The sequence below is a fragment of the Eucalyptus grandis genome, chromosome 10, assembly GCF_016545825.1.
Source record: "Eucalyptus grandis isolate ANBG69807.140 chromosome 10, ASM1654582v1, whole genome shotgun sequence".
Lineage (NCBI taxonomy): Eukaryota > Viridiplantae > Streptophyta > Magnoliopsida > Myrtales > Myrtaceae > Eucalyptus > Eucalyptus grandis.
In genome coordinates, this window is record NC_052621.1 from 37,908,769 (window position 1) to 37,926,538 (window position 17,770).

Below are 17,770 nucleotides of genomic sequence, written 5' to 3' on the forward strand. Positions count from 1 at the left end.
CCCTCCTACTCTGGAGACTTGAAATGGACCCGACACGACCGCATCGGCAATCGTCGTCCTCTCTCTCTCGGGTTTTGGTGAGAGCAGCTGGAACTCCAAGAAAGCCGATGCGGAAGCAATCTGCTGCCACCATAAAAATCCGTTCTCTAGGCGCTTCTGTATGATCTCTTTCGTGGAGCACGAGGGGGGGTATTTGGATTTCGTTGCTCTGTTCTCTTCAGATGGAGCAAGCGTCTAAGGACAGCACGAACGGGACTCTGCAGGGCTTCTCGCGAGTGACCGATGCTCCAGTTCTTTGGAAATCTCAAAAGAGATCAGGTATCGACTGCCCAGACAACCCAATTTACTTGACTCTGTTTCTTCTCTGTTTCTGAATATGGGTTTAAGTTGAAGAAAACTGGTGATTGATTGGTGCATGCTTGGTGGGGGGGATTTCATTTAGGGACTAACTGTAGCAGAACCCATCTGGGTTTTCAAATGGGGCTGTGCATGATCGCGGAAGATAGGGTCTTGTGGAGGACTCTATTATAGTTTCACTTGTTTTCCTGCTTGCTGTTCGCTGAATTATGCTAAGACCGTTTGAACAGTGCATTGTCTTGCACCTTCATTTGCTTCCTCAAAGGAGGGTAATGATCTTACTCGGTATATAAAAGTCCATCCGCCCTGAAAATGGAAGACAAAAAGAACGTCTTTTGCTGAAATTTTTTTCTAGTTCACCTCTTATTCTGACTCTGTCTGTCATGCTGCGCAACTTACGTTTCATTCTTGCATTTTCTCTGATTCAATCTGCCGTATGATAGAGGACACCATTGAGTCACTGACGGCCCTGTGATTTGAGTCATCCCAACGACTCGAGTGATATTTCACATATGATGCAATTCCCCTTTGAATTAGTGCCTCAACAAATTTTTGTCATGTCAATAGATTATGAGTGTTCTGCAGTTGCAGCTGCCCTGCTACCTCGCTCCTTTCGTCTGATGGAAACATCAATGGATATGCTAGGAGTTGAATATTCAATAACTTATTGGTGCTCCTCCAATTTCTTAGCGATGATTTCATGGTGATGTTACTCTGAGTTCTTTTATCAAATTTAGGCTATGGCTCAGGATGAGATTGATAAGTTGCAAAATTGGTTAACTACTCATCACTTGCACTTAATATTGTTCTCCTTTTATGTGATTCCTCAATCTAATAATCGGGAAAAGTTTGCCCATTTTTAAACAAAAACTCTGGTGTTCCTAATGAAATACGGATCCCACCCATTTTATTTGTTTGCAAATCTCAGTGAACCCTGACCTATCGTGTCATTATATCTCAAGCTGCACGATCTTCCATTGTAAGCTTCAATATCTCCCTGAGATTCTTTGAAATCTAAAGAAAGTAAAGTCCTTTTCTTTTCAGACATCTGAAAGTGAAAGGAAGACATTATTCATCCACGTTTGCATGTTCTGAGTCGGATTTTTTGTATTTTTTAGGTACGGAATAAATGTTTTGCCCAAGCATCATATCTGTTATTATTCCTCTTATGAAATTTCTGCTTCCTTTTGCCGCACACAGAAGAACATATGGTGTTGATGCTTGGTACCACGAAGTATACCTGTAACAAACATTATGGGCACTCTATATGTTTCTTGATCCTAGTTAGAATTGATTCTCAATTACTTGGGATTATGGATGCTGTAATTTGATATCCACAGCAGATGCCTGGAATTTAGACAAGACCATGGCAGACACTGCTGATGACACACCTACTAAACAAGAAGAGAGGAGGATGGAGGAGAAAACCCAGGATTCGACACCACTCTCTGTTCTTTCTGGGAAGCGCAAGGCTCTGTTTGAGCCATTAGAACCGATAAATGATATCAACAATAGAAGACTATCGGCAGAATCCCTGCTCCCACCACCAGATTTCGACACTGCAAGCTATCCACGCGGCTGGCTAGTTGGAAAGAAGCGCAAACTAGTTAATGTGGATGTTGTCGAAAGCATGAGAAGAATTGCCATTCAAGAGATGAACAGAAAGGTGCAACTCCTATTTATCTCTTAAGTCATCCTCAGTCTTGCTTGTTCATTATATTAGAAAGTCTGAAACAGAGAACTAAGGATCACGTGCTTGCAATTTCTGTGTGCAGGACCGGGAAATTGTTGTTCTAAATGAGCAGCTGGAAGAGGACTCTCGGGTACTGGAACACCTTCAGCTACAGCTCCTGGAGGAAAAGAGGAAACGTGTGGAAGTAGAGAGGGAAAATGCAATGCTGCAGGATCAAATATCGATGCTGATGAATATGATACAGGAGAATGACCCGATAGATGAAGAAAGGCAAGGCGAGCCATAATCAATGAGTCTTTGTTGATAAATAGTTTTCTCAGTTCTGCATAAATCTTGTTTAGTATTCATCTTATATAGCTAAAATCGGCTATTCAAATGGTAGTAGTATCATCAGTGGATCCTCGTGCATATCATATCTCTAGTGAGCTTGAATATGCTCAACTCTGGTGGTAGTCCAAACCTACATCTATCGAGCTGTTGATTTGTGTATTCTGTACCTGGTTTCATTGGATTCCATGTAAATATTGAAAGCACAAGTTAAGTTGTTAGTTTCCTATGGATTATCGTACTTCTATCAAACAACAAGCAAGATAGATCAAATTGCATTGTCTTCCACTTCAGGACTTACATCGAGATTAGAAAGTCAAGGAGAGAAGACCTTTCATTGTTTGGTTTCTGAGACTGCCTGTGATATGATTACTCCTTGACTTCATCTGTGCTACTCGTAACTGGTGATTCTTGTTTTATGACCCTATGTTCTACGCAAAGAGAGAATGTATGCTTCCACAATGGTACCAGGATCATGGTTTGAGATTCCATCCCTTGTGCACATTCCAGCCATTTGGCATCATAATACATGCATGTATTGGTGAATGGGAATATAAATAGTTTTATCAACGTGAAGTTAATTTATAGGAGTCCCCTTTTGGATAGCCATGACAGTTCTAGTGGGTTTCAGGGTTGCGGACGGGGGTTGCATGCTCGGCTGAATTGCCGACAGAACGCATGGACTTGCGAATGTTACAGTCGAGGGAGCTATGTGTGATTAGAAGTAAATTTCTGTGAAATTTGGGAACCAAATGCGGAAGGTATTCACGACTAGACATGGCTAATGCCCTACAGATGGAACGTGTGTATTGCTTTCGTGTTGCTCGAAAAGGTGAAAAGAAAAGTGACTTTTCATCGCCCTGCGAGTGGTAAAATGAGCCAGCTTTTGCCATTGCAAATACTAAAGACTTAGGATAAGTTAAGTTTCTATTGGATGACATAAACCTGCTCATTCCTATTATTGTTTGCGTTGAATGCATTTTTACCTTCTTTTTTTAGCTTAAGATACAAGATATTTCACTTTTTCTGTTATTTTTTCCTTTTTCTTGAATCTCAGCCTCCGCTCTCCGAAGCACTTGGGCTTTCAGATAAGAACGGTGAACTGGCTACTTTCGGTCTCTTTTGAGCCCCTTTAACTTTGACAGGAGGTGGATGGATTCTCATCTCTCTCTCCCTCTCTCTTTTCATCTGAATAATAAAAATGAAATTATAGTGTGAAAATAGTTATATGAAAAAGTTTCGAAAGATATTTTTGTAACTTTTTACATGATGGGTCAATTAATTCTCCACAATCTGGACATTCCTAATGCTCGAAACTGAACTTTGATTCCTCAAAGAATCCTCAAAGGCCTGCACAGAAACTTCCTGAGGATTTCTTTGGGAAGTCCCTTCGGTGCTTTAAGTCCCCAAGAAGAAGAGAGCAAATTCTATAATTAGTTGAGGAGATCATCTGAGACTCTGAGGGCTTACCGGCGCTCTTCTATGCTATAAATACGTTTGACTGATTCTATTACGGGATTGGGTATCACTTTGTTGTGTAGCAAGACCGAACATCATTTCGTAATGAGATCAAATTTCTTGCTGGCAAGCAGGTTGCCCCTATTCTACATCTTAATTAGAAAGATCGCTTTCAAAACAGATGTACAAGAAGTTGAATTATGAAGCTATGCTGATATCTAATGGGCAGGGGCTGACTTTATGGAAATTTCCAATCCAAAAGCAAAGCATTGAATGAAAACAAAAAATGAGTGGCCAATATGCTCCTAGACCTATATAGAGTTTTCCCCATCTCTCAAGCTTTCCACTCATCATATGCCTATGCTTATGCCCAAGGACTTTTTTACATGCATTCACGAAAGAACGTATTGAGATTGAGTCAAATACAACCAATAACATCACAGATTCAATAACCAAGGAAGCTCTTAAGGCAAGACAACCTAACCAACTTCTTTCACACAGCTTTCACAATCCGAGAGATTGCTCAGTGAGGCCCATTATCTAAAATAGAACTTTCGCACTAATTTGGATGTGTAGTTGACGAGGCCTCTTTCTAGCAAGAAAATAAGGAGTTTCCCATCTTTCATGGGTACCGCGAGAGGCTTGAAATCATTAAATCAAATGAGAATTCATCTCCTGTATCTTTGCATAAATAAGGGCAAATAAGTTTTATGGAAAAATGATGGTTCAATTCGATGTTGTATAAAGGAAAACAGAGTGAGGTTTGGGTTAAGAAAATCAATTGATAGGTTTGGCATTCCTATTGAAAAAACCAGTGTAAGTGAATATATGCTTATAAACAATATGGATAAAAAGATGATTTTCTTGCTTTATCACTTCAATATCTTTTCTTTTCTTTTTCTTTTTTTTTATGGGAAGTCTTCCTTTTGGTTACATCAGACGCCCCCATCTCCCGGCTAAATGTATAATTAAATTTCGAATTTTATTACGATATGAAAGTACTTTTTAACTCTAATTTAACCATGTTAAACATGTACCACCTTTAAAATTCGGGAGAGTTTTGGCTTCGTTAAAAGAGCCGCATCTCCTGTCCTATTCGAAGAAGCAACACCTCATTTGGTTTAAGGCTGTCTTGCACTTGTTGTTTAGTGGTGGTGGTACCGGTGGTGCCACTCCACCCATCGAAACCCCAATCCATCATAGCACTCCCAAACACAACCAAATAAAAAATAAAAAATCAATGGCAAACTTATTCGCCAACCTTTATCACTGAAACTGCAACCCTAGAAGCTGTGCTTGGTTTGTCCTCCACATCAAGATATGGTCCATTACAAGATTACACATGCAGTACCTCCAAAAGTTCTGTGTAGTCATCATAGAAGAAAAGAAAACATAACCGCATGATGTTCTCTCGTGAAATTGTTCTGTCGTGGGGGTCAATCAAGACTTGGTAACGAAATCTGCGCTGCTCACTTTCTCCCTCTAACTGGATTCCACTCCCAGCGACAAGAGTGACGACCACCTGAGGAACAATGGCATTTGCTTCAAGTAGAACCGTCCAGAAATATAGAATCGAGACTTTGGAGTTTGATTTCACAGCCCATCATACATAGGATTGCTCGCAACTTTTGAAATGGGACGTTATTAGAGTGACGATGTGATGTTCCCGATATAGTGGTTGTGTCTCGACGTGATTTACAATGATTTCATGTGTTAAGCTCATCGCAATTATATTCACGTGCAGATAAGTACTGTGAAGAGCACGCGGTTGAAACGAACATCTCACATCTCCTATGAATAAAATGCAAACTAGATTTCCTTGTTTCCCACTCTCATAAGAAATCTGCTTGCTGTGCTACAGATATCGTTTCATGAGCTACCTGTCTAGAATTTGTAAGGGTAGAAACATCATTGGCGAGGGACCCTGTAAAGATCATTACAGATGACTTCCTCCATGACGGTTGAGGAGAGGAATCATTGTCGGGCATCACTACAAAGTGGAAATGAGAAAAAGCCAGCACGGGGTCAAATTTCTCTCTTGATGGAGAATGAAAAGACCAATTCTTAAGTTCCAATCAGGGTAAATCACTAGTAGATCGATCTCTTTTTATCAAAATGAAGGTACTATTACCTTCCTGACCAATGAAGAGACAAATTTGACACAGGACAAGAAACTCATCGCATGGGAAAGAGAAAAGGATGAGCTCACATTCCCTTATCTTATCTTTAATAGTAAACCAGATTCTAATGTCAGATTTGAATGTGTTGATTGGATTCTTGCGATGAAATACAAATATTAAACTCAAGCGGACAGTGCATTTGTGGACTAATTAATTGTTAATATTCTCCTCATGCCTGTCAAGGGAATATAAGGACCAACATGGTCTAGGGCTACACGCGAGTCAAGTTGAAGCAAGGGACAAGCTCAAATGCCCTCGCAGGGTGGAAGTTGTGACAGTTGATTCCGTGAGAGAGAGAGATAGAGAGAGAGAGAGAGAGAGAGAGAGAGAGAGAGAGAGTCCTTATCTTTTGAAAGCTCAGCAAGCACAATGAAAATCTACTTGAAATCACATGCGCTCAATCCCACTTGACAAAACAAAGAAAAACACAAAAAGCACCATACGAGTTTTTTTTTCTTCTTCTTCTTTGGATCAATGGTGGAGGACGGAGAAATTAGATTGAGAGGAGGCAGGAAAATTAGGAGGAGGCAAATTGAGAAATTTTCCGTGACATTTATCTAGAAAAATATGTAAATTCACAAGGAAAATTTTAGTACACATCTATGAGTCAAGAAGTGACGATTTCTATGAGCCACATGTCCGTCATCGCTGAGGGTAGAAAATAATATTTCTAAAGGCGATGTAACATTTGAAAGAGAAAATTAGTCACGAGCAACAAAATGTGGGTTATACCATGCATGTGTAAACTCAAATGCCATTATTAATGGTTGTCGCAAGTGTTTTTTTATACTAAAATTTCCTTCTTTTTTTCTTGCAAAGAATGTGCACGTGAAACCCCAATAATTTCTCATGCACCCGTGGGTCCTCAAGCCAGCCCTTCTTCTTTTGTTCTCGTCCCAAACTCCAACTCCTAAGAATCTCCACCCCCCCTCTCTCTCACAAACACTCACGCACACACGCAGAGGGAAGTGCTGTTTCTTCTTTTGCTTTTGAATGCATATCTGCACCTTGGGAACTCTTGCACTGTTCTGAACAATGGCACAACGAGCACAACTACCTCAGCTAGAACTGTCTCTGCTTCTTCTCGTGCTCCTTCTTGGCACTGCTCATGAGATTCACAGTCTTGAATTCAAGAAAGCTCTCAGCTTGAGAAACTTCCTCTGGGATCAGATGACCAGCACTCCCAACTGCTTCTCTCAGAAATCAAGTGAGTTTAAATCTGAAAAAGAAGGCTATAACAAGAATTGAACATGATGAAATGGTATTCTGTGTTCGTGGACATGGCTTTTCTTTTTTTTATTTTATTCTTCCACTTCGGGATTTGCAACTAAGAACCGCTTCTTTTTGTTAGAATGTGAGCTTTGTTCATCATTGCTTGCTTTTAAGGTGACATGCAACCACGCTCTCTCTCTCTCTCTCTCTCTCTCTGCGAGCGCGCGTGAAAAGTAGGAACCAGCTGTATTTGATAAAGCAAAATTTGGTTTTTGCTTTGCTTTACCATTTATTTAGCAAAGCACCGGCTGTTATCTGCTTTCTCCACTTACATTTACTGTTTTGCATTCACAAAACATCAGAATGACATGCTTTTTCCATAAATTCACTTGTCTGCCTCATGTTTGGTAAGACAATGTCAATGGTTTAAGAAATTGAAGAACTATGTGTAGTTCTACCTTATGCTACTATATCCCACATCATGCAACTCATACACCTCACAATCAAGAAGCCTTCTCAGAAACTCTTGTTTGATTGTTTTTTTTTTTGGTAAAGAACTCTTGTTTGATTGTTTGAAACTGTAGTACACAAGAATGGTGCAACCATATTGGAAATAGTACACCAGGATCACTGCTCAGGGAAGACCGTGAACTGGAACCAGAAGCTGCAGAAGCGCTTAATCTTGGATGATGCCCGGGTCCGGACGCTCCAACACCGTATCAAAAACACAAACTCCAGCAACATTAAAGATGTTGCAAAAACTCAACTTCCATTAATTTCTGGCGTGCATCTTCAGACTTTAAATTACATAGTCACTATGGAACTAGGCGGTAGAAAGATGAGTGTGATTTTAGACACAGGGAGTGATCTCACATGGGTCCAGTGCCAACCTTGCAGAGTATGCCATAACCAACAAGACCCTCTATTCAATCCTTCATCTTCTCCTTCCTACAAATCAATTCTCTGCAATTCATCAACTTGTCAGTCCCTAGAATATGCCACTGGGAACTTAGGAGTGTGTGGTCCCACAACCCCGATATGTAACTATTATGTTAGCTATGGCGATGGTTCCTACACTCGTGGTGACCTTGGCGTAGAACATCTAAACCTTGGAGCGACTCCTGTGGACAATTTCGTATTTGGGTGTGGGAGAAATAACAAAGGCCTTTTTGGAGGTGCTTCTGGTCTCATGGGTCTGGGGAGAAGCTCTCTTTCGATGGTCTCTCAAACTTCAAACCTCTTTGGTGGTGTTTTCTCATATTGTTTGCCATCTGCAGAAGTTGCAGCGTCGGGGTCATTAGCTTTCGGTGGCGACTTTTCGGTCTACAAGAACTCCACTCCCATTTCTTACACTGCAATGATCCCGAACCTGCAGCTGCCTACCTTCTACTTCCTTAATCTTACTGGTATTAGTGTTGGTGGAGCAGCGATACAGTCTCTGAGTTTTGGTAAAGCTGGAATTCTGATCGATTCTGGTACAGTGATTTCAAGACTTCCACCCTCAATGTACAGGGCTCTGAAGGAAGAATTCCTGAAGAAATTTACTGGGTATCCTCCAGCACCGGGCTTCTCAATCTTGGATACGTGCTTTAATCTGAGTGCATATCAAGAAGTGGAGATCCCTACAATAGACATGCACTTTGATGGTGATGCCGAGTTGAAAGTTGATGTGGATGGGATATTTTATTTTGCAAAGACTGATGCATCTCAGGTGTGCCTGGCCCTTGCAAGCCTCACATACGAAGACGAGATTGGCATCATTGGTAATTATCAGCAGAAGAACCAAAGGGTTGTATATGACACCGTGGGATCTAAATTGGGATTTGCAGGGGAAACTTGTAGCTTCGTATGAAAGGACCTCGAAAAATAAGTACGTGGTTGTGAATATATTCAAGCGGAAAAGCCAAGAAGCTTGTTGGCCGAAAAAGAACAGCAAGTGGTTTTTTCTTATTCCACAGTAAACTAAAGTGGTATTGATTACCTACTGAGAAAGTATAAGAAACTCGAGTGGAGTGTGGTTTCTGTGTGATATCTTTGACATGCAATATTACTTTCCAAAGCAGAGTGCAAGTTACATAAAATGGTGGTACCATTCTTCTTTTGCATATGAGACTGCTTTATAGAGGAACTTCGAAAGATAGTTAAAGCTAAAAAGAATAAAGGCATAATCTGTGATCATGAAAATAAAAAGGTTCCGATAGCTATAGTATAGCAAACAATAAAATTTCTGATAGAGGTTTACATTTTGTGAGGTACTAAGGAAAAATAAATTCCTGTTGTTTGTAGGATCACCAATCATTATGCAGGATATGGAAATTTTCATATTGCTAAGAATTATATATGCAAAAGGATGAAAGGGGAAAAAATCTCTTTTGGAATGCTTCTGCGTCAAGAGTATGCTAACCTGCTAAGAGCTTCTTGAAAAAATTGCAATCACTTGAAGAAGCAATTGTCCAATACTGAGAAACAAGCACTAGGACATCCTCTTTTCACGTATTATGCAGAAAATGGCCCTGTCATTACTGAATTTCTTTCGATGAGGAGACGAGTAAATTGACAAAGAACTTCTGCATTTCTTTCCTACTCCCAGAAGACACTGTTGAAACCAACACTAGTTGTAGGAAAAGATTTCGATCCCAATTCAACAGGAGTTGTGTTCCAAGTATTGTCAGCTCATTTCAACACATTGCACATTACAAAATGAACCAGGGAAGCCATTTTATGATTCTTTGTTCCCAAAGCTCCTCCTAGAAATTGCACATTACAATATTGACCTAAAAAGGTGTTCCCATGACTTCACTTTCAAGCCAATTGTGCCCACTGAAATTCTTTGATGTTCTCCCAGAAATGGATGGTCGAGTCTTGATCACTTCTGTGAAGTAAACAAGTGAAATGGACTTACTTCATCTTCATCTCAATGTTACTAGAGCCAGGTCTCTTTGTGACGCTAAAGTCAATCATTTCACCTCTCAACAATTCCACATCACCCCATCTTCGTGCTTCAGAGTAAATGTTTGATAGAAGCACATAATCACCATCCTGAGTAGGTTCCAAATCTGTAAGCTCTTGGAAGGATAACTCAGCCAACTCAACATTGCCATGTACCCTACAGGCACCAAGTAACGTTCTCCACAAGACAGAGTTTGCTTGGAAGGGCATACTCTTGATCATCTCATAAGCTTCACTTAACAACCCCCATCTGCTTAGTAGATCAACCATGCACCCATAGTGTTTCATGTCAGGCTCTATCTTGTACTCCTTCCTCATGCGACCAAAGAACTCACGGCCCTTATCCACCAAGCCCTTATGGCTACAAGCGATGAGGACTCCAATAAAGGTGACCCGATTTGGTCTAACTCCAGCAATCCTCCTCTCCATCTCTGCAAACAACTCCAAAGCTTCGTCAGAATAACCATGGACAGCCAAACCCACAATCATTGCATTCCAGCAACTAACAGGTTTCATATTCACTCGACTGAATACTTCCCAAGCACGACTCAAGTTTCCACATTTAGAGTACATGTCAATAAGTGCAATACCTAAGTAACCTTCAATTTTATATCCCTTGGCTTCTAAGGACTCATGGATCATCCCGCCAACATTCAGAGCACCCGTCTCCGCACAAGCACCCAGAACAGAAATAAGCGTTATCTCTGTTGCTTCAATATTGGCATTTGACATTTCATGAAACAGACTTAATGCGCCATTATAATCTTTAACTTGAATGTAACCTGCAATCATCGAGTTCCAGGAAACGGCGTCTCTCTCGGGCATCTCCAGGAACACCTTCTTCGCCGCTGCAAGATCGCCCATCCTGACGTATCGTCCCATCAAGGTATTCCAAGAAACCACATTCTTTGCAGGCATCGACTCGAGAAGACGATCCGCAGATGCGAAATCACCCGACCGATCATAGGCCGATATAATTATGTTCCATGAAGCGACAGTCCTCTGCGTCATTTCATCAAAAAGGCGGCGGGCGTGACTCACTGACCCACACTGAGAATACACATGGAGCAGAGAATTCTGAACATACCGATCCTGATCGAACCCTACCTTCCAGACTCTGCAATGAATCTCAGTTCCCTTGGAAGCGACACCAATACGCTCAACAGGCCTCGCATCATCTTTAGTGCACCAGAGTATTTTGCCACAGGCCTTGAGCACGAAATTGTAGGTGAAGTGATCACATTCAACGCGCGCGCCATGCATGTGGTTGTAAATGAGTACAGCTTTGATGGGAAACGCGCTCTTTGAGTAAGCTCGCATCATGGTGTTACAAACAAAGGGGTTGTCCATGCTGGTTTCTTGAAAGATCGCTTGGGCGTACGAGAGGCTACCTGCGGGGGAGAGACAAGCGAAGGATATGAGCTTGGGAACGATGCCGGAGTGGTCCCAGAGGGCTGCTTTGACGATGGAAGCTTGGGCTTGTTCTGCTTCCTTCAAAGATCGAAGCTTTGAGACCATCTGCGTCAGCCTGCTCCTCACCATCGCCCATCGACGTAGCTACGACTCTGTAGCGATATCGCATTGCTCTCGCAGACGCGAGTCGAAAGAAAGGTTCGACCATTTCGAGTTCCGGACCAACCGTCGTACGTTGGACCTCCCAGGAACGAGGATTTCGCTACTTGGTTGTATCATTTGATATTATAGAATCATCTCAGTTTCACCTTTTTTTGCTTCTGCTTGAAGGAATTATCGAATGATTTCATTGTGCTAAAATAGATGATGATTTAGTACAAAATACCTTGTACTTTAATTAATGAGTAACTGCAAGTTTTTATTATTATTTTTTTGGTCAGTTAGTAACTGCAAGTTAAGGCAATGCTAAATTGATCATTTTCACCCGAATGCTTTGGCCTTTATGGTGTGATCACAGCGGCCCATCATATCCATAAGCCTCTCTTTTCTCCTCTTGAGAGGTCCACTCTTAAGGATTTTGCATTCTTTATAGCATCCAACTCCAAAATAGCATCGGAAATTGCAGGCTCATTTGATCAGCAAACGTGTAGAAAAAGCATAGTAAACAACGAAAAGGAAAAAAAAGTGAAGGAAATGTCTTCGATTTGGGATGACGAGATGCATGCGTTTTGCATCTAAAACGGCCCATAATTGTTGTCTCGAAATGTTTGCCTCTACAAAAAATGGTGCCATACTACTTCTGCATGAAGTAGTGGGATAGCGCCCAAAAGATGAAGATACGACTTCTGACATCTGTACTCAGAGATTGAATTACAAATTCAGGAGGGCAAGCACAGTGTCATCACACTGTGCAGCATAGCTTTGTATTTATGGAGGCCAAACAAATGCAGAATGCCTGATAACCTGTCAAAGGGTACCTGCATGACATGAAATAAATTACTAAAATTTTCATTTCTTGGTCGCACAACATGGTTTAAGCCAAAGTACATCAAATTGCAGTTTATACCTGTAGTCCATGACATATTTAGATTTTCCCACCCGTCCGAGCTGCAGGATTGTCTGCTTACCATTCTCCTGAAGAAAATGTGTTAATATCAGCCATCATAATCACCTGTTTGGGACCATCTCATTGCTTATTCTCTTTGCATGTGTATAATAATCCACGAGCAAGGGTGAGGTGTATTCATTGTTGGATATAAGGCATGACACCTATTATTGTTCCTTGCTCACTTTCGAATTTATATGAATTAAACTTTCGGAGTTCTCTGACCCAAAAAAGAAAAAAAATTACGGAGTTGAGTGTACCTCCAAATTAAGCTGGAAATTCTTGACCGATCGCTGTATTTTAAGTCCAGCTCTTCCCCTGTCTCTGAAATCTAACTCGTATTGCTGAGAAATCTGAGATTGCAAAAAGCAACACAAGATACTTAGCTACCTAACTCAAGGAAGAGAATGAAAACTTTGATCCAAGCAGATCGCTGCGAAAGAACATTTCCCCTACACATGCAACCCTCTTTCTTGATTAAAAAACAGAGCATTTGTTATATTACCTTATTGTAGTGTGGAACCCTTGAGACTAGCTGATGGACTCTATCTCTTCTTTCCTCCCAGTCCTTTGGGAGTCCACTGATGTGTGGAACCTGACAGCAGAAAAAAGATCAACATTCTTTTTCATCGGAGACCTAGGAAAATAGAAACAAGCGACAAGGTATAGTTTGTCAAAAGAATTCCATGAAGCTCACTTGAGTTGTGTTCTTCAGCTGCATTGATTGATGCTTTGGTATGTACGCTCTCATGATCCTGTGGCTTCCTGTCCAAGTGGCTATGGTAGGTACAAATCTGCATAACCAAAGGTAAGCCAACTCTCATAATTTTCAGTTTTGCATTTTGAGTGTGACTATGCGTGCACATGTTACAGAGAGAGAGAGAGAGAGAGAGAGAGAGATTGCTCACGTTACAACTGCTAAAAGAGCTTTAGTTCCTCTAGCTACAGAGTCCAAAGAGACCCCCTGAAAAAACGACTGAATTAATCTGAGTTGTCCGATTAATTCCAAACATAGATGGTACTTTCAATCTATGTGGGAGTCCACTGAGCTTTAATTATCGGTGTTACGTTGGCTAAAGTTTCAAGAAGGTGAACCTGATCCCATATATGGTACTTTGAACCCATGACATTGGCTGTTACAGCACCGATGTAACTATCATCACCATTGGATAATAATCCTTTTACAGACTGAGCTATGGTGAAGATGGATTTTCCATTGCGTCGCTTGCAGAAGGCAACAGCTAGTTTTCGATCTTGTCGTCCCTTACCTTCCTGCAAGTATCAGATGCTCAGCAAATCATACTGACTCTAAGAACTGTTTTGTCTTTTGTACCTAAAGATTCTGAAGCGTAAACATATGCCTATCCACTAATAGATAGCAAGAGAAGTCGATAGTGAAAATCTACAATAAAGCAAATGGTGGACATGCACCATCACCTAGACAATCATATGATCCATTGCAAGAGAAGCTATGAATATTCAGAGTTCTTTTACTTAGCCAAAGCTGCATTTGCATTAGATCTTCAGATTCTATCAAGAAGGATTGGCATCTGTCCAATTGACAAGTTATAACCAATTAATACTGCGACCTTTTAAAATCATTGTTCAGATAATGTTCTTCCGTTGGTCGTCAAAGCAATATTCAAAATGCAACTAAGAAATTATAAACCAATGAACATCCAAGACGTGATGAAAGGATGCTCAGTGCAGCAAAATCTGAGCTACGAAACAAAAACAAGCATACAGTACCACATTCAGAAACCCATGGTAATGCAGATGCATGCCAATCTGGCAGTGTCATTATGAGAAAAGCAAAAAATTTACCTATATCATAAGGATAAAATTGATTATCCTGAAAAAGAAAATAAGGATCCACTATGTGATGGATTAATTGTGCCCTATCTGCGGTTGTGAACAGGGCAAAACTATGTAGGAAATTTTTGGAAGCATCTGAAAAATAGCCAGGTACGAAATCGTCAACCATCAGAAAAGTATAGCTTATCATGCGGCATCTAGGAACATTGAACCCAAGTAAACGAGAAATTCTACGGGTCCAACTTCGTTGAAGCTATCTTGACTTCTCATAGGTTGTGTACACTACGGTCTTAACAGTATTTCATTGATCCCAACATGATTTTCAGTCCGATTTAACCGTGCCTTTACTTCCACAAATTAAGCTTCATCCAACAAACTGACAATAAAAAGCAAAATAGAAAAAGGAAAACAAAATCTCAAGTTTAAAATGTCAATAAAACAGGGATATGAAACAGAATGAAGGACATCCAGAAAAATAACTTACGTTGGTGTATAGAGAATACAGAGTGCCACCACTAACTCCATCTATAGACTTTTCCCTCACAATAACACAGGTGCACCTCCCAATGTCCACAGGCAATGGTCTGCACAACAAAGTCCTGAAATCACACCAAACATCAATTTAACATCGACCCACAATTCCTGACTCATGAACAAACACATCATTCAATTTCTAGACTTCAGGGAATGGAAAAATGGTACTTTTTTATCTGAGCCGGAAACTCACCTATTTGGCAATGTAGACCAAGACGAAGCTGGAGCCGACTCCGAATCAGAGTAATCCCAGATATTCACAGAATGCGAGTTCTCCGACCCAATTGGGTCCCGTAATTTGGACCCCAAATTCGGATCTTTGTCTTGCATTTGCATGCAGAACTGGAGAGAAGACGGCTTCAAGTTCAAAGCTTTCCCGGTGGACAGAGACTTCAGATTCGAGGAGTGCTTGGAAATGGCCGCAGACCAAGATTTCGGAGCGGCGTTCTCTTTATCGTCACCGTCCGCCGCGTCCGGTTCTTGGTTGGGATGGGCATTCTCCTTGCGGTGGTCGCCGAGCTTGACGGGGCTGTGGTTCGAGTGGCCCTCGAGGGCGATCCCTTCGCTGCAGCTGCGGACGTGCCTGGCGTCGGTCAGGGGGTTCACGTAGAGCGTGTTGTACGAGAATTGGCGTGGGATGGTCTTCTTGGTGGGAGTCATCCTCTTGCAAGAATGAGAACGACAGAAACAGAGTACCCGCGCCCGTGTGTGGCGAGCGTGGTTGGAAGGCCAAACAGAGTACACAAGGGTGTCGGTGACTGTGTCTGTGGGGTGACGATCAATGCTCTGATTGTTGACCTTGTTTTGGGGAAAGAAAGATGTGACAGTCACGAGCGATGTCCTCTGATGGGGTTTGGGTTTTGTGGTGATGTCTTGGGGGGGCGTTGGAAATGAGGAGATTCTTGGATTGGTCTTCAGAAATCTACCCAGGAGCAGCAGCTAACAAGCAGCCATTTTTTGAAACTTTGCAAAGCAGGCGCTTCGAGAAAGAGAAAGGTGAAGACTTTACTGCACCCAGTCACTCCGTGTATGAAGTGACATTCTAAAGTGGGACTTTACTGCAAGCCGCTTCATGATTTATATAGAAAGATAATTAATTATGGATATTTCTTTCAACCTTACATTATCTTTTTTCCATATGAAAAATTATTACCTTGATTTAAAAACCAGAATTCAATGCAAGCAGCCATCTTTACTACAACATTGGGTGAAACTACCATAAAGCGTGATTGTATTGGGGGACGGATATCTGGGGCCACTCATCTTTTGCCACGTCGGAGGCCCCCGTCCGGTGGGTCCCGCATGTCAATCTGACGTGGCGCTCTTGGGGGGCGTTTTTGGGTTTGTTGCGTTTTATTCAATTTATTTAGTGGGGGTGCGTTCCTACGGGGTTTAAATTTGAAAATGCATGGGAAAGTGTGCGTTGATAATTGGAATGCGGCTTTTGGATGCGGGCGGGTTTGGTGAGGAGTTAACGGTCGGTAAACCATTGGGCACTCGGCGTCGTTTCGTGCGTTTTCGGAGACCGAAACGGCTGGGGCTTTCTCAGCGTTTTTTGACTTGGGTGCATCTGCTTGGAAGTTTTCGCAGGGTTAAAAAGCGGGAGTTTTGTTTGAATGTGTTGTGGCGATGTCTCTCGAGTGGAGTGAAGTAAAGCTGTGGGAATCGAAAAGCGGCAACGATTATTGGTTGTACCATATTTTATGGCATGCATTGGAGACTTTTGTAAGAGTGTTTGATAGCCGCACTTTATTGCCAAGCAATTATTGGGCTTGTTCGGAAGATGAGTGGCTAAGATTGTTTGATATGAGAATGAACGAAAACACTCAATTAGTTTATGGTATCTAGAAATGAATAAATCAATAACGCATTGGACTTGACAATGGTTATGAAACATGCATGATTTGCTCAATAATCTTCTCGTAGCGTGTTTTATCAACTAAAAGGTCAAGCTCGTAGACTTTTGTATCTCGTGGAGTGTGAATATTCAAATTCAACTTTGACCTTACAAGGAAAAAATCGAATTTATTAAGATTTATTTATATACTTTATCATAATTAACTAATTATTATTTGAGGTTAAAGTTAGCAAATTGCATTCTTGATGGAAGGGATGGTGACTCCTATGCATGAATAAGATTAACTAAGATACGGAGGTTATGCATCACCAAAAGAATGAATTATTGGAAGTTCGTATTCGTTTCCATAGTCATTTTATCCATGACTATTAGGGAATAATAAATTTTACGTCTCATACTTGTTAAATTCCTCTCGGCGATATAGAGTTAGTATTTCTAGGCCACATTAATAGCTCATTTCATGAGAGGCTCAATCAAAGACCTATGTCTGCGCCGTATTTATTTAACATTTACTTATCAAGTATTCTCACATAGGTCATGATGGTACCCTCATGTACTCGTTAAGCATACTTTAATATCAAATAATTCACTTTTCAAAGAAATGATCATGTATGACACAGGACAATTCATGAATTTGGAAAATTTTCTTGATTTTTTTTTTTGGTCGGTTATGTTCTAATCCTTCTGTAACACTAACACTCACTCTTCTCTTAGACTTTTATCTTGCCTTCTTACAAGGCGTGGAAGTCGAAACCCACTCCTAAAATGAAATCATCCCCACTCCTAATCCCTTTTGAGAAGGTGGGGATTTGAACTCCCACCTTGCCCTTCCAAGTTGGAAGAAAGCCTACTGAGGCGAACCCCTAATG

The 17,770-nt window shown here is 41.1% G+C and overlaps 4 protein-coding genes across 6 annotated transcripts; 2 read left to right on the forward strand and 2 right to left on the reverse strand.

Annotated features, from left to right (window-relative positions):
• The first annotated feature begins 17 nt into the window (after positions 1 to 17).
• LOC104423242 (protein HEADING DATE REPRESSOR 1) lies at positions 18 to 2,650 on the forward strand. 2 transcript variants are annotated; one of them, XM_010035745.3, is made up of 3 exons: positions 18 to 318; positions 1,698 to 2,023; positions 2,133 to 2,650. In XM_010035745.3, the coding sequence occupies exons 1-3, from the start codon at positions 222 to 224 to the stop codon at positions 2,334 to 2,336; spliced, it is 627 nt and encodes a 208-aa protein (XP_010034047.2). In that variant the 5' UTR covers positions 18 to 221; the 3' UTR covers positions 2,337 to 2,650. The 2 variants fall into 2 exon arrangements, with proteins under 2 accessions (XP_010034047.2, XP_010034048.2); XM_010035746.2 differs by having other exon boundaries at positions 1,701 to 2,023.
• A 4,271-nt stretch (positions 2,651 to 6,921) lies between these two features.
• On the forward strand, positions 6,922 to 9,308 carry LOC104423243 (aspartyl protease family protein At5g10770). Its single transcript, XM_010035747.3, has 2 exons — positions 6,922 to 7,222; positions 7,812 to 9,308. Exons 1-2 carry the CDS (start codon positions 7,051 to 7,053, stop codon positions 9,077 to 9,079), a joined length of 1,440 nt encoding a protein of 479 aa, XP_010034049.2. The 5' UTR covers positions 6,922 to 7,050; the 3' UTR covers positions 9,080 to 9,308.
• A 97-nt stretch (positions 9,309 to 9,405) lies between these two features.
• On the reverse strand, positions 9,406 to 12,159 carry LOC104423244 (pentatricopeptide repeat-containing protein At5g15300). Its single transcript, XM_010035748.3, has one exon. The coding sequence runs from the start codon at positions 11,716 to 11,718 to the stop codon at positions 10,126 to 10,128; it is 1,593 nt and encodes a 530-aa protein (XP_010034050.2). The 5' UTR covers positions 11,719 to 12,159; the 3' UTR covers positions 9,406 to 10,125.
• A 133-nt stretch (positions 12,160 to 12,292) lies between these two features.
• On the reverse strand, positions 12,293 to 16,078 carry LOC104423245 (tubby-like protein 8). Of its 2 annotated transcripts, none has more exons than XM_039303529.1 (9): positions 15,237 to 16,078; positions 14,994 to 15,093; positions 13,790 to 13,966; positions 13,603 to 13,658; positions 13,392 to 13,488; positions 13,200 to 13,289; positions 12,955 to 13,047; positions 12,656 to 12,723; positions 12,293 to 12,566 (listed from the first exon to the last, which is right to left on the reverse strand). In XM_039303529.1, exons 1-9 carry the CDS (start codon positions 15,701 to 15,703, stop codon positions 12,491 to 12,493), a joined length of 1,224 nt encoding a protein of 407 aa, XP_039159463.1. In that variant the 5' UTR covers positions 15,704 to 16,078; the 3' UTR covers positions 12,293 to 12,490. The 2 variants fall into 2 exon arrangements, with proteins under 2 accessions (XP_039159463.1, XP_010034052.2); XM_010035750.3 differs by having other exon boundaries at positions 14,994 to 15,108.
• Positions 16,079 to 17,770: the final 1,692 nt, after the last annotated feature.

What these genes read in the sequence shown, in the direction of transcription:
- LOC104423242 (XM_010035745.3), top strand. Translation starts at nt 222, where the DNA reads ATGGAGCAAGCGTCTAAGGACAGCACGAACGGGACTCTGCAGGGCTTC. An exon ending in GAAATCTCAAAAGAGATCAG is followed by an intron (nt 319 to 1,697) that starts GTATCGACTGCC and finishes TGATATCCACAG; the next exon opens with CAGATGCCTGGAATTTAGAC. An exon ending in TTCAAGAGATGAACAGAAAG is followed by an intron (nt 2,024 to 2,132) that starts GTGCAACTCCTA and finishes TTCTGTGTGCAG; the next exon opens with GACCGGGAAATTGTTGTTCT.
- LOC104423243 (XM_010035747.3), top strand. Translation starts at nt 7,051, where the DNA reads ATGGCACAACGAGCACAACTACCTCAGCTAGAACTGTCTCTGCTTCTT. An exon ending in CTGCTTCTCTCAGAAATCAA is followed by an intron (nt 7,223 to 7,811) that starts GTGAGTTTAAAT and finishes TTGAAACTGTAG; the next exon opens with TACACAAGAATGGTGCAACC.
- LOC104423244 (XM_010035748.3), bottom strand. Translation starts at nt 11,718, where the DNA reads ATGGTGAGGAGCAGGCTGACGCAGATGGTCTCAAAGCTTCGATCTTTG.
- LOC104423245 (XM_010035750.3), bottom strand. Translation starts at nt 15,703, where the DNA reads ATGACTCCCACCAAGAAGACCATCCCACGCCAATTCTCGTACAACACG. An exon ending in GCTCTTTTAGCAGTTGTAAC is followed by an intron (nt 13,489 to 13,602) that starts GTGAGCAATCTC and finishes TTGGTTATGCAG; the next exon opens with ATTTGTACCTACCATAGCCA. An exon ending in AAATATGTCATGGACTACAG is followed by an intron (nt 12,567 to 12,655) that starts GTATAAACTGCA and finishes CATGTCATGCAG; the next exon opens with GTACCCTTTGACAGGTTATC.